The sequence below is a fragment of the Felis catus genome, chromosome A3 (genome assembly GCF_018350175.1).
Source record: "Felis catus isolate Fca126 chromosome A3, F.catus_Fca126_mat1.0, whole genome shotgun sequence".
Classification (NCBI taxonomy): Eukaryota; Metazoa; Chordata; class Mammalia; order Carnivora; family Felidae; genus Felis; species Felis catus.
In genome coordinates this window covers 128,869,226-128,883,232 of record NC_058370.1, presented here as the reverse complement: position 1 = coordinate 128,883,232, position 14,007 = coordinate 128,869,226, and the positions used below count along the sequence as shown (strand labels likewise).

General features: G+C 44.8%; 1 protein-coding gene across 11 annotated transcripts in view; it reads right to left on the bottom strand.

The window, feature by feature from the left end:
• The window catches only part of NBAS (NBAS subunit of NRZ tethering complex), a 355,550-nt gene that overhangs the window by 45,357 nt on the left and 296,186 nt on the right, over window positions 1-14,007 (bottom strand). For all 11 annotated transcript variants that reach the window (XM_045054925.1, XM_045054924.1, XM_045054917.1 and 8 more), the window contains 3 exons: window positions 6,398-6,616; window positions 3,050-3,252; window positions 648-737 (listed from right to left, as the gene is read on the bottom strand). In XM_045054925.1, the coding sequence (XP_044910860.1) occupies window positions 648-737; window positions 3,050-3,252; window positions 6,398-6,616 (512 nt within the window). The remainder of the gene's footprint in view (window positions 1-647; window positions 738-3,049; window positions 3,253-6,397; window positions 6,617-14,007) is intronic.

Genomic DNA, 14,007 nt, shown 5'->3' with positions numbered 1-14,007 from the left:
AACAACAACATAAAAAAAGGAATTGGGGCCCGGCCTTACAGGGATGACATGAGTAAAAGCCACAGGAAAGATGTCTGTAAACTCTGGTGAATATATAACCACCCACTTGATGCTGTTAACCCTGTCACTGCCACTGGACCTAAGTGAAAAATTCTTTCTAAAAATGGCATTAGAGACACACACCTTTCTAGACTCATAAAACCTGTACACTCATAGTCCTCCGACAAGACAGACCTAACATATATAAAGCTCTAAGAAATATATACATAAACATTCTAGAAATTTCCATACTTCACTCAGTCCAGCTAACCTCTCGGAGATGTGAACCCCTCTCTCCTAAGAAGCTCAGAGCAGCTCCCCCTCCTGGCCTCACTCAAGAGGTGGCGAGAAGAAACCATACTCTCCCTGCAGACGGGGCTCTGGAGAGAAGGGGGGTGTCCTGCTGGAGCTGAGGAGTGAGAGGGCAGCTGCGAAACTGTGTCTCCAGATGGAGAGCCTCTGTAGTGACAAAGTTCTCAGCAATTCCTTCCGAAAACACCTGGGAAGACTGCTTCCTCTCGGCAGTTTCATAAATATGGATATTCACAATAATTCTAAGATCCTGCGGAGTGCCATGAAGCGAGACATGCGAGCCGTTCTAGGCTTACCCCTTGTCCACGCTGGCGTGGACGGCTGCGACAACACCTTCCAGGACCTGGAGGGGGTCCCTGGGCCCACCGAGCTCAGCGCTGCCTCCGCTGCAAAGGGAGAGAGAAAGAACCGGTTCAGAAGGGGGCTCCGTGCTCAGCAAGCAGCACGGCGTTCGCACTCAGAGCCCGGCTGGGCTGTGGCAGTGCGCGCTGCCGGCTCCCAGCCACGCGGGCTGCGTGTGGTCTGCGAGGGCACTGAGCCCTACACGACGTGCCAAAGGTGTGGAAACGAAACACCTTCTGCCTTGAAGACGCTCACGGTCTCATATGTGCTTGTTTTGCTGGCAAGAAAATACAATCTACCTGCCTTCTGTCCTCCAAAAAACAGTCAATGGACATTATTATACGTGTGCATTAAATACATAATCATCCAAATTCTCCAGCTGGACTTAAAAAAACCCTAATATTTACGTGACGCTCACCAGGCACAAGACACCGTTGAATGTTGTACAGACATGTACCATTTAATTCCCAACAGCCCACAAGGTAGGTACTATTATTATGCCCATTTTACGAGTGTATATATCTGGGACTCTAGTAAATTTTGAAAAAAAGGCAACAGAAGACAAGTTTTAGCTGAGTGTTCTGAATAATTTCAGCGGTAAGACTTAAATCAACTGCTGGATTCAGTTCTTTACACGCCTTTGTTATTTCATATCTACCAAATTCTACTAACTTTCTAAAAGGTGAACGTTATGGATGTTGTCAGTAGCAATTTCTTTTCCTTTGAAAAGGAGGTAGCTGAACTTCTGAAGTTCCCTCTCCTCCCACTACTGAAAGATTTAATTCACATTTATTGAGTATCTTCTGTGTGCTAAGCATAACGTTTATTAGGTGAGAACCAAATCTTAGTAAGTGGAGCTGGGTGCAGGGAAGGAGAGAGAAGTGTAACTTCTGGCACAATTTTACAAGGGTAAAAATATCACATATTTTCATTATCTACAAAAATAGGCAATTTTTAGGAAATAAATTCATCAAAGCACTGATTTTTCAAAATGTTTTGTTTTTGTGAGGTTCATCTATAGTTTGATTTAAGAAACACTAAAAAGATAGCTATGAATCAAAAGGTGCAAAATGTGACCAAGTATCTGTCATCAATGAAAAGAGGGAAGGGGCGCCTGGGTGGCTCAGTCAGTTAAGCATCTGACTTCGACTCAGATCATGACCTCGAGGTCTGTGAGTTCGAGTCCCGTGTCGGGCTCTGTGCTGACAGCTCAGAGCCTGGAGCCTGCTTCCGATTCTGTGTCTCCCTCTCTCTCTGCCCCTCCCCTGCTCATGCTCTGTCTCTCTCAAAAATAAATAAACATTAAAAAAAGAAAAAAGAAAAGAAAACAGGAAAGTGGGCAGCTCTTATAACCACCACCACCACCAAAACATAATAAGCTAATAACAGAACACTGCTTTATTAACTTGACATTTGTTATTTCTTACAAAGTGTTATATTTTATTTCTCTATCTCTATCTCTGTCTCTCTCTAAAAATTACCAGATACCTCAGATCATTGTAAGGTGAAAACCGTATGAGGCTGGGGTAATTAAACTGATAAAGGCTCATTTGATTTCAGTTCAGCTGTGGAAAACTGACATGCATTTAATCAAAAAGTTCCTCAAGAGCAATGCAGAATTACAAAGAATGCTTAAAAGGAGAATACATTAAACACAACCAAATCTTTCAGCCTAATTGCATTATTCACAGAAAGCACTTCATGCCTCATTCTTCTTTTAGCTTAACTTTCCCCCTTTTCTAACCCTCCCGGATGCATTCCCACGAAGACACCCGCATACTGACATAAAGCTAGAATTTCTCAATTGTTGGTTTCAGGCCATTAACTGCAGGTAAATAAAACTCTAAGAGACTTAACAGATGTCTAACTTCTTCAGTATACGATTAACCTTGCCTTGTGTATACTTCGAAAGAAGCTTCTGGGAGCCATTTTGCAAGCTCTGAAAAGAAGTGTGAGTAGAAAAGTCAGGATGTGTACATCCACCGGGGGTCACATGATGACCTGACATTTAGCTACCTGCTAATCTTGGCCCTTCTCCTACTTCAAGAATTATTTGGGGATGGGGATGATGGCGGGAGGAGGGGGAGCGGCAAGAGGGTCTAACCAGAAGTTAATTTCAGGGTGGGTTACACACAATACCAATGGGGAAACACTTTCATGGTTCTCCACCCTTGAGGTATTTGAAGACACAAGACTTTGAGAAATCTGATAATAACCTCTCACTTTTATGAAGTACTTCCTAGTGAATAAAATGCCTCTACATACATGATCGTATTTTTACCTTCGTGACTGTGAAACGAGTGCCATTACTGGCAAACTATCGCCTCGGCTTTCCGGGGGCTCTTTTCTGGCTTACCTCAGGGCAGAAACTATTCTCCTCACTGCATTCTGCACTACGTCCTTGGGCGAGATGTCGAGAGGGCCCACGGCCACCTGCAGCAGCTTCTGGATCATTCTCAGAGGCAGGCCATCTAGACACATGGCCACAGCTTGATCGTGAACTTTCCCCTTTTCTGATCGGGACAGATCATACAGGCGGCTGTATTTCTGCAGCGCTTCCTGAAAAGATAAGGGGCACAACACCTAAACATCAAGTAGAAATAAGGTGTGGCCACATGTACAGATTGAAGCAGAGTTAGACGACTCTCAAACCAAACACACTCGAACTACAAAGGCCACACGGAAGGAGACGTAGTGGTTTTCAAGAGCTTGGGCTTCCCGGACACCAGACTGGAGTACAAATCCTTGCTTTTTCGTATTTATTAGTTGATGAGCCTTCGGGACCTGCAAAATGAGGATGATGACAGAGATTCTTGGGAAGAGAGGGTGTTGTGAATGTTACATGAGATCATATAAGAGCCAGGCCTTTAGCACAATGTCAGACACAAAGTGAAACTCATGAAGTCTGAGTTTCTTGATTATTATTACTGTGATTATTATTATAACCACATAACAGCTCTGATCTGCACAAACCCAGGTAGTACACGTGTGTTACCTAATTTAATGCTTAGAGTGAGCCTGCAAAGAGTTTTAATTAGCTCCGTTTTACCAAAAAGTAAATTGAAAACCAAAGATGTTAAGTAACATGCCCAAAGGCACACGGGGATGTTCAGGGGGACTAGGATCAGAATCCAAAAGACTACATCTCCCCACCCCCATGGCACACAGCCTGCCCCTCTTCGATAATATCTGTAAAAATTAATGTGACAACAAATAATTTATGAAATGGGCCACAAACTACTATTTTTCATCATACCAAATGTGGTCACTTAGTGTTTAGAATGCTTTCCAGGTTCTTTATAAGCTTCTCGGGTAACCTAGAATGCACTGTTTTGCCTTTCAGAACCACCATGTAAAAATCCGTTAACTGGACAGTTGATGATACTGAAGAAATACTGTTCATGTTTTGATTGTGATAATGTTGCAGTGGTTGTGTTCACATGTATCCTTTGAGAAAAAGATAAGGAAATATTTACGGATAAAATGAAATGATGACCGGGATTTTCTTGAAAATAATCCACAGGAGTGGGGAGAGGGTAGGGGAGGTAGGCATGAGATGACGGGTCACATTCTGATGACTGTTGATGCTGGGAGTTGGGCGCATGACATTTCGTTTTACTCTTCTCCCCACTGTGAGACTTCTGATAACAGAAAATGCCCGTGAGTTCAACAGAACAGTTACTCAGGTCCCTGCTGAGCAAGAGGGAACTGAGGCATCACAGGATAAAAACCTCGAGTTTAGACCGCGCTAACGTACGGTGTGGGGGATCTTCTTTCACTGGGTGTAGAATTAAAGAGGTGAAAGTTAAAGCCTGAACTCAAAAGGGACAAATGTATGGGGATAAAAGTTATTTCCAGTGTTTGCTATGAGAGGAACTCTAATAAAATCAAATAGGGTCCAATTTAGGAACCACAAGAGTATCCTATTATGGACCATCCACGGTCTGACTGAATAGCATTTGCAAGCAGTCATTTGGTACCTTTAAATCTCAGCCTATTTGAAACAAACAGCTGTTTTTGTTAATAACCCCCCTGGCCCCATAGACGTGATTCAAGTCACTGAAAGATAATACTTGTTCCAAGGACAGTAATGACAATTCTCCAGATTTGAATATAGCATACTTAATTAAAAAACTAAGCAAGACAAGTATGTACATTTTTATACTAATCAGCATAATCATTTTAACTTGGAGGAATTCAAATTTTACCCTAGTTCTTATAATTATGGATTACAGTTCTCTACATGTCAGTAGGATAAAATCAAGATTGGAAAAGCCGACCCGTTCCCTGCAAAGGCTTCTATCTGGCTTGCACATCATTTAATGTTATTCATTAGGCAGGCGAATAGCACTGAAAAATACAAAATGAAATAAAACTGCTATCAAACTTTTGAATTCTGCTCATTATCTTTTCCACGAGGGTTTGCATTTATGCGTCTCCTACACATTTTGAAATCTTCCATTTGTTCATTATCTGAACTGCTCTCCACTGACCGATCTTTCTAGTCAGGAATATTTCTTTACAAGCCAAGAATACGATTCAATCAATATGTAAGGTTTTAGAAAAATAAAAGAGGAGATTAGTGGCCACTTACAGGTTCATTTACCGTAACATTAATGGAGCAAATGAAATATTGCTTATATATCTAAACATTGTTTTTACCTATATGAATCCATTTACTTATTGATCTGTCAACTTCTCAGTTATGGAAAAGAACAGCTTAAACTCCCTCAGCTGTAACAATACAGAAGAAAAACTAGAAAAGCTACAGAGGGTTCCCCTGTGTTGTCCTGACACCCTGTCCTAACTGCCCCAAGAATCATCCTGGGCAGGGGGCTCCTGACTCTCACGAGAGTATTTTCTGAGACACCATGAGGGTCTCAACTAGAAACCATGTGGGAACAATTGTATCAGCCAAAAAAATGCATATTGGGGCGCCTGGGTGGCGCAGTCGGTTAAGCGTCCGACTTCAGCCAGGTCACGATCTCGCGGTCTGGGAGTTCGAGCCCCGCGTCAGGCTCTGGGCTGATGGCTCGGAGCCTGGAGCCTGTTTCCGATTCTGTGTCTCCCTCTCTCTCTGCCCCTCCCCCGTTCATGTTCTGTCTCTCTCTGTCCCAAAAATAAATAAACGTTGAAAAAAAAAATTAAAACAAAACAAAACAAAAAAAACAAAAAAATGCATATCGATAAAATTATGTTGGAAACAGAAAACAAACAGGATGGGGCGTATAATTAAAAAAAATCTGAAGCAGGCATGGATGGCTCTTTCTGGACTTTTTGGAAAATTCAGGGGGAAAAAATCTATCATTTTTCAGTTGGAGAGCAAAACACCTACCGGCTAGAAGCAGGGCTTGCAAACCACCGACCCCATCCTTTCTCAGCCTCAGTGACCACTCCCTCCCCCAGGCACCCATCCTGGGCCATACCCCCCGGGTGCCCATCCCCCACTCCAACCACCTTCTGTCCCTCAATCCCGTTGAGTGGCCCCAAATCCTCTTCAAAGAACCGCAAACCTGCAAATGGGGGTCCACAATCAAGAGGTGATGAAGAGGCTAGAGGATAAAGGGTTGAGGGACATTTGCCAGGACATCTGCAAGACTGAAACCCCTATCAACACCACTAATACGGCTCTAAAGGACGAATGTAAGCCCTACTGAGGTTGCCAGAAGGAGTGAGCATGGAGAAGAAGTTTTCCCTTCATTACCTGCTCACTATTCCTCAGAGAAACAAGGAAGCTGTGGTCGAGGGTTTCCAGGTGAGCAAGTGATTTCTCCAGATGGCCCCGGGCATCCGCATAGGTGATTTTAGAGTCACTAGCTTCTTGAATGTCGTCTTCTGAACTTCTTTTCCGCGGCTTCTCAATAAAATGCTGGACTGCCTGGACAGCCTTTCTAGTCATCTCTTTGCGTGCTTCCACAGACAGCTTCAACACAAAAAGGTATTGAACGGCAGTGAGACAAACCGGCCCTGCGTTTGTATTCAATACGGTATTAATAAGGTGTATTTAATAAGGTATTAGCGAAGTAAAGAGAACAAGAGTGAAACGTTGATATACAACTTTAATTGGTGTCTAGGACTTTTGTTGTATTAGTTTTTCTTCTGTGAGGAGAACAACAGTGAGGTGCCATATGCACTATTAAGGTAGTAAATCCAGATTTTTTTTTAATGCTAAAATGCAAAAGTAGGTGGTGTTATGATGAAACTAGCATTCAGATAGATTACTGGTTACAATGCAGAAATGAGGAGTCATTTCTACAGTTACAATTCCCAGTTTCAATCATTTATTACAAGGAAATGATTAAAAAGAAGAAAATTGTATAGGCATAATGATTTCAACTGGAATAATACTCTAAAATAAAGTCTCAAAAGCAACCTAATTGCCTGGTAATAACAGAAATGGTAACTAACTTATGATAAATTACTAGATAGAACATTATGCAGCCGTTAAAATTAGATATAAAATCAGTATTAGCAATTTGGAAAGTGCTTATCATAAAATGTTGAATTTTAGGAATCAGAAATCATAAAACTGTCTACACCACGCTCGTATTAAAATCCAAACGAAACCCGTACGGCTAAACAGAAATACACACACACACACACACACACACACACACACACACACACACACACACAGACACCAGTGACTGTTATGTTATGGTTATGAGCAATTTTGTTCTCAATTTTGTCAATTTTCTACACTAATGTATTCATTCAATTACTCACCAAGTATTTGAGTTGTGACACGCGAAAGTCACTTTCTTAGGTATGCACGAGTTGTCTTTTTCTTGTAATATTAAAAATATTAAGCTTGCTTGGCCTCAAGTCTAAACGTAACCCATCTTGACGGACGCACCACAGACTGGTGAGCCACGCTGGGCTTTATGAGGCCCCGCTGATTTGCGCTGTTTTGGATCTTAGATTTAGCCTCATGTCAACTACTCAAGCACATTTTTACTACAGCCTTAAAAGGGCTCTGTGTTGATTTAAGTAAATAAAATAAAAAACAGATGAGGAGTCTTAGGACAAAATCTTATCTTTCTTTTCTTTCTCAACATCAGGTACCCTGTGTGTCTGGTTATTCTGAAAAATACCACAGACATCAACATGGCACCTGCGACCACACCAGGAGGCAAACCCCGCTCAGCCCTCCCCACCAGCTGCCTCCAAGTCACTCTGTGTAGAATTCATGTGGCATAATGAGGACGGCTGACATTTTCTTCGGTCTATACAGATATGGGTAAAAAGGAACTTTAGGAAAGTACTATTTCCACTGAACTGTAATTAAGTGTGTGCTTTGCAAATGCAGCTTCAAGTAAGTTTTGTGGCCAGACTGCTACCCCCAAGCACCTTGGCATACAACAACATCAGAAGCCACTATTGACCATCAGTATCAGTTCATCATTCTCCTCCCTTGCATACCCTGTGAACTCTTTTCTGTGGTTGAGAAATACAAGATCACAGAACTTGTGTTCAGTTCAACAGCCCTCCTTACTTTCCCCCATCATATGGATGGAAGGACTGAGCCCTGGGGAGGTTCTGTGATATGTTGGGGTTCCTCGCATGAGTGCAAGAAGGAAAAGCCAGAAGGCAGGGGCCTTGGTCATGGATCTGGTGCTCCCCTTTCACTGCACGTCACACAGCTTCCACTTTGCCATTTCTACCCCCTCATGGGCTCACTCCTATCTGCTTCCCCAAGAAACACGGGTTTGGGGAATGTTTGGATATCCAGCTGGCCAAACGTCTATGCTCTCCCAGCCCATCAAAGGGCGTGGAAGGTTTCCACAACAGACTGGCAAGAGAGTAGGAACAGGACAGGCAATTCCCCTGTGCGGAAAGCAGCGTCCTGAGAGAAACCACTGGCCTCTGTGCCCTGGGAGGAGTCCAGACGCCATCTCTGTTGTCCGAAGTCAGCCTTGTGACTGTCAACCACCCCTGGAATAGTTGGTAAGTGTAGGGAGAGCACTAACCTCACAAAACCCGTGTTTGATTTTTACTACTGGGGTGACACTTGACAACATGCTTCAAGCCTTCGTTTCTTCATGCATAAAATGCAAAAAAAGTCACCCGCCACACAATGTCATTCTGGCCATTTAAATGAGAGAATATGCAAAACAATCAGCAAAATGCCTTACCCATAATAGTAGGAAACTCAGGAAATCGAGGCTCAATTCTAATTTGACCAACTGATACACCACCCAGGCCATCATCTACCTGTTAGGTTTTTATCTTCCTAGTAAATGTGCCATGTAATCTCTTTCAGAAAAACCTTTTCATAAGCTCCGCAAGTTCCTTGGCATGGCAACCCGAGGACTCTCCCAAGCTGGCCCCAAGCTACCCCTCTAGCCTCGCAATGTAACCGTAGCCCACACTCGAGGCTCCACACGCGGAAGCTTTTCTTCATTCCCCAGTGTCACTGGTATCTTATCTCAGTGAAACACTGTCTCTTCTCTTCTTTGCTGGGCAAATGCCCGGTCATGACTCAATACCGAGATACACACAAGTCACCCTGGACTCGGTTTCTTCAGCCTCGACAGCTGGTCCACTGGCAGGCCGTCTGCCCCAACAACCAAGTGCATACTCCATGCTGACATGCGTGTGGACCCCAGCTGCCCAGCAATACTGAGCACAGGCCTCACACTGACATCCGTGCTTTCCTAGAATCTGCTATGGAACCGCCACAGAACAGCCAGTAGAGGCGAGTGAATTCTCTAGGAGTTTAAGTTGTTTGACCTCATCACCAATCTCATCAGAAAAGTACCTCCCCCGTTATTCTTAATGATCTTTCAAAATAAGTAAATAACCACGGTTACTAAGAATACAGTGTGTAAACAAGTGTAAACGTAAGTTAATTTTCCTGAGGGAACCGGGGCCTGTACAAGAGGCAGAATGATAGGATAAAAGATGCAAGGGCTTTTACTTGCCTGGGCACTGTGCTTGATTGGATATTTAAGCTTTTCACTCTTTGTGAGAACAGATTCATCGCTGAAAGTCCCTAGGGTGAGGGGCGCCTGGGTGGCTCAGTCCGTTAAGCGTCTGACTTTGGCTCAGGTCATGATCTCACAGTCTGTGAGTTCGAGCCCCGCGTCAGGCTCTGTGCCGACAGCTCAGAGTCTGGAGTTTGTTTCAGATTCTGTGTTTCCCTCTCTCTCTGCTCCTACCCCATTCATGCTCTCTCTCTCTCAAAAATAAACATTAAAAAAATTTTTTTTAAAAAGACTATAGGGTGAGATTAAATACAAGTTTCACACCGAGTAAGTCTATTAGACTTATTTTGCTTAAACTCTTCCATGACAGAAGAAATAAGTAGTAAAAGAAAAAAAAAAAGATAGACAAATGTACCAGAGAGAAAAAATCACAGTTTCTTCACTGACCCTAGTAGCCACAAGGTACTTCTGTTCCTAACCTTCTATTCTGAAGCCCACGGCATTAACACATCACTCATACACATATTTCTATAATTAGAAATCAAAGATTTTGTAAAACTATCCCCTGACAGCAATTAGTAACTACTTACTATTTAAGAAACTGTGGGTTGTATAAAATAAAGTTAATTGTTCTAGCACTCAGTAAGTATGTACTGTGCATCTATTTCGTAGGCCCTGTGGAAAAACAGGAGCCAGGCTCAGAGAAATCCCATTTAGTATAGGAGATAAGCTGGTGGGAAGGGGTTGAAATCTAGGAGTCATCCCCGACATCCCTGAATCTCACTGGGTCTACGTTTGAAATATATCCAGGTCTACCCAATTCCCACCACGTTCACCGTCACCCAACCCTCAGTTCTAGGCCACGTCACCCCTCTTGTACTGCAATGGTTCTAACTGGTCTCCGGATGAGGCAGAGAGTGCAGCAGTCAGCAAACACAAGGATTCCGTGCATTCTACCTCACTTGCCAATCCCCCTGCAGCTAGGATGAGTCGTGTTCCAGGCAATGGAATCTGAGCAGAGGTGACAGACACATTTCTTTTCTGAGCCAAGGCAACGTATAACCCACGTGCGTCATTATCCAGTCTCCCTTCTTTCCCAGCCGTGGCAGAGAGTGCTGGTCCCAGATGGCACCAATACAAGATGGCAGAGCTCCCGTCAGCCTGGATCCTACGTGACTTTGTGGTAGACAGCCCTTTGCAGTCTCTTACTGGATTGGGAGCACAAGGGAATATTAACCTTGGTTGTGTTAAGCCACTGTGATCCTGGGGCTAACTGGGTACTCCAGCATTACCCAGTTGCACAGTGATGTTTTAAAAACATAAATCTGGGGCGCCTGGGTGGCGCAGTCGGTTAAGCGTCCGACTTCAGCCAGGTCACGATCTCGTGGTCCATGGGTTCGAGCCCCGCGTCGGGCTCTGGGCTGATGGCTCAGAGCCTGGAGCCTGTTCCCGATTCTGTGTCTCCCTCTCTCTCTGCCCCTCCCCTGTTCATGCTCTGTCTCTCTCTGTCCCAAAAATAAATAAAAAACGTTGAAAAAAAATTTAAAAAAAAATAAAAATAAAAACATAAATCTGATCACGTCACTCCTCTGCTCAAAACTATTTAACAGCTTCCTAATTTACGACAAATAAAATCCAGCCTTCAATGCCCTATGAAGCCCTATGATTTGTTCTTCACCCCACCCTATCTGTCTAATCCTACTTCCTTTTTCTACACTCCTGCTCCGCTCCAGGCAGACTGGTCTCCGTGAAGTCTGTCAGCGCCTTTCCACATGTGGGTTCCTCCGCTTGTGATGTTCTCCTCCAGGCTTCCTCACGGCTGGTTCCTGAGCTTCGCTCAGGACTCGGCACCAATGCTGCCTCATCAGAGAGGGCTCCCCTGGCCACTCTACGAAAGCTAGCACCTCCCGGTGCTCTCTCTGTCCTTACTCTGTGTTCGTTCTTCTTCATAACTGACACCCTGTCTTTCCATCTGCTGGCTGCCTCCCTGTCACTTACATTCCTAGAGCCCCAAACCCAGAATGGTGGCTCGTACGGAACAGCTTCCCAATATGTTGAATGTACAAGTGGATGAATGACAACATTTTATCTATTTATTTTTAATGTTTATTTTTGAGAGACAGAGAGAGACAGAGTGTGAGCAGGGGAGGTGCAGAGAGAGAGGGAGACACAGAATCTGAAGCAGGCTCCAGGCTCTGAGCTGTCAGCACAGAGCCCGATGCAGGGCTTGAACTCGTGAACCACAAGATCACGGCCTGAGCCAAAGTTGGATACCTAACCGACTGAACCACCCAGGCACCCCTCTCGGTTCCCATTAAATGGGAACACATTGCCAGACAATCTTACTTCAAAGAAAAATATGAAAATGCAGATATCTGAGGAAAAAAACATCATCCTTTCTCAAGCCTCCCCTCACGTCCTTCCAGAATCTGTTCAGAGTTCACACATCTGGAAGCGTCCCCTGACATCACCTCTTCTCTGGGTCATAAACCACTCGTAGGCGCCCTTAAAGCACTCTACGTTCATCCGCATCGAAGAACATATCGCACCACATCCACATCGTTGGGTTACTTTTACATCTCCTTGACTAAACAAGGAAATCCTTTCAGGGTGGAAACTGTGCTTTTTAAAATCTCCGTGTTTCCTAGCACCTAATTCAATGCTCGGCACATTGTAGACAGACAAAAAACAGCTGTTAGATTACTCAACTCTGATCAACGCGGTAGCTGGGGCTGGGGGAGAACCTTCAGAGGAGCAACGAAATGACATGTTCTCAATACGTCCCTAGAAACCTGTGGTCCAGAATGGGGCCAAAAGGCTCCAATTTACCGTGGCGTCCTGTTCCTGTGAGAGGGCCTTTGGAGACTAAAATTGCAAAAGGATATTTTAAAGGACTTGAACAACAAAAAAAACCGTGATCGGATGTGTGCCATCAGGACAATGCCACTTGTGGCAATCGGAAGCCATGCAGGAAGAGACACCTGGACATTAAACCCGGGGCGACCTTGAGCGTATGCACTGGATGCACACCCGGTGAACACACGGTGTACATGTGCCTTGGGCCGGGTGCTGGCAGCACAGACAAAATTAGATCAGGTCCGGGTATCTAGGAGACGGCGCACAGGCCTCAGAAGGGGCGCCCCGGCTGACCGGAAGTGAGTCTTCCGAAGGTGGCCACTGCCAAGGCCAGCCTCTGCGGTGCGTAGGCGTGAAGACAGGCCACGCATCCCGAGGGGTCAGCAGCAGGTCAAAGGGGCAAGTGGGGAACCCGGGAGTCGGCTGTCTCGGCTGGAATCCGGGGTGCACGGAGAGGTCTGCCAGGGAATGAGGAAGAGCCGAGCAGGCCGGGGGGCACACGGAGGGGCCCGCTCGCCAGGCTGGCCAGACGGCTCTCTATCGCTGACTGGGGAGCGGGGGAGCTGAGGCAGAAGTCGACACAATCAGTGCTATCATTTTCAGGTAATGGCTTGATTCAAAATTCACCAAGACAACTCTCCTCATCTGTGCGTACCTGAAGGCCGATAAACCTTGCAGAGCAGAGACCGTTTGCTTTCTTTTTAAAATGAACACAGCATGGTTTTGAAGATAAGGCCGGTGTTTAGGAAATGGCAGGTGACTCAAGAAAACCCAGTTGCTACTTCCAGTCAGCTGGAAAAATCAGCGTCTGCATATACCGTTCACGTTGCTAATAGTAACTATATAAGATGATGGAAAAATCAAGGGCAAAATTCTTCACTTTTCATTTTTTTAACATCACAGCAAATAAGACAGATGGAAGAAAATCTCTGGCTGATAAGTAGCCTCTCTTTTCAGGTCCCCATTTAAAACCTCCTGTACTTTGAGGTGCCTGCGTGACTGTTGAGTGTCCGATTTCGGCTCAGGTCACCATCTTGCGGTTCGTGAGTTCAAGTCCCGCGTCGGGCTCTGTGCTGACGGTTCAGAGCCTGGAGCCTGCCTCTCATTCTGTGTCTCCCTCTCTCCCTGCCCCTCTCCCACTCGCTAGAGCTGGTCTTGGCACAGGGGATACAAAGGCAAATTAAGACACAGTCTCTACCTCTGAAGAACATACATCGTACTGGGAAAGCCAAACACAAAATGAGCACTTCTAAAATGTAACAAGTATAAAACTAAGCATGGGGGGTGTATCAAGAAAAAGGCAGGAAAGTCTTTACAAAGGAGGTAACATCTGAACCAGAACTTGAAGGATGAGCAAGAATTCACGTGGATGAAGCGGGTGGGGTGGATTTCAGGCAGAGACAGCAGCATAGGGACTTTAAAGAAAGGCTTTTATAAACGAGAATGTTCTGCAGCTGTGACTCTAGAACACCTGAGGGATCGAATATCTTCCCCCCACAACCAGCGGCTCACTACCTCAAAGAATCTCAGG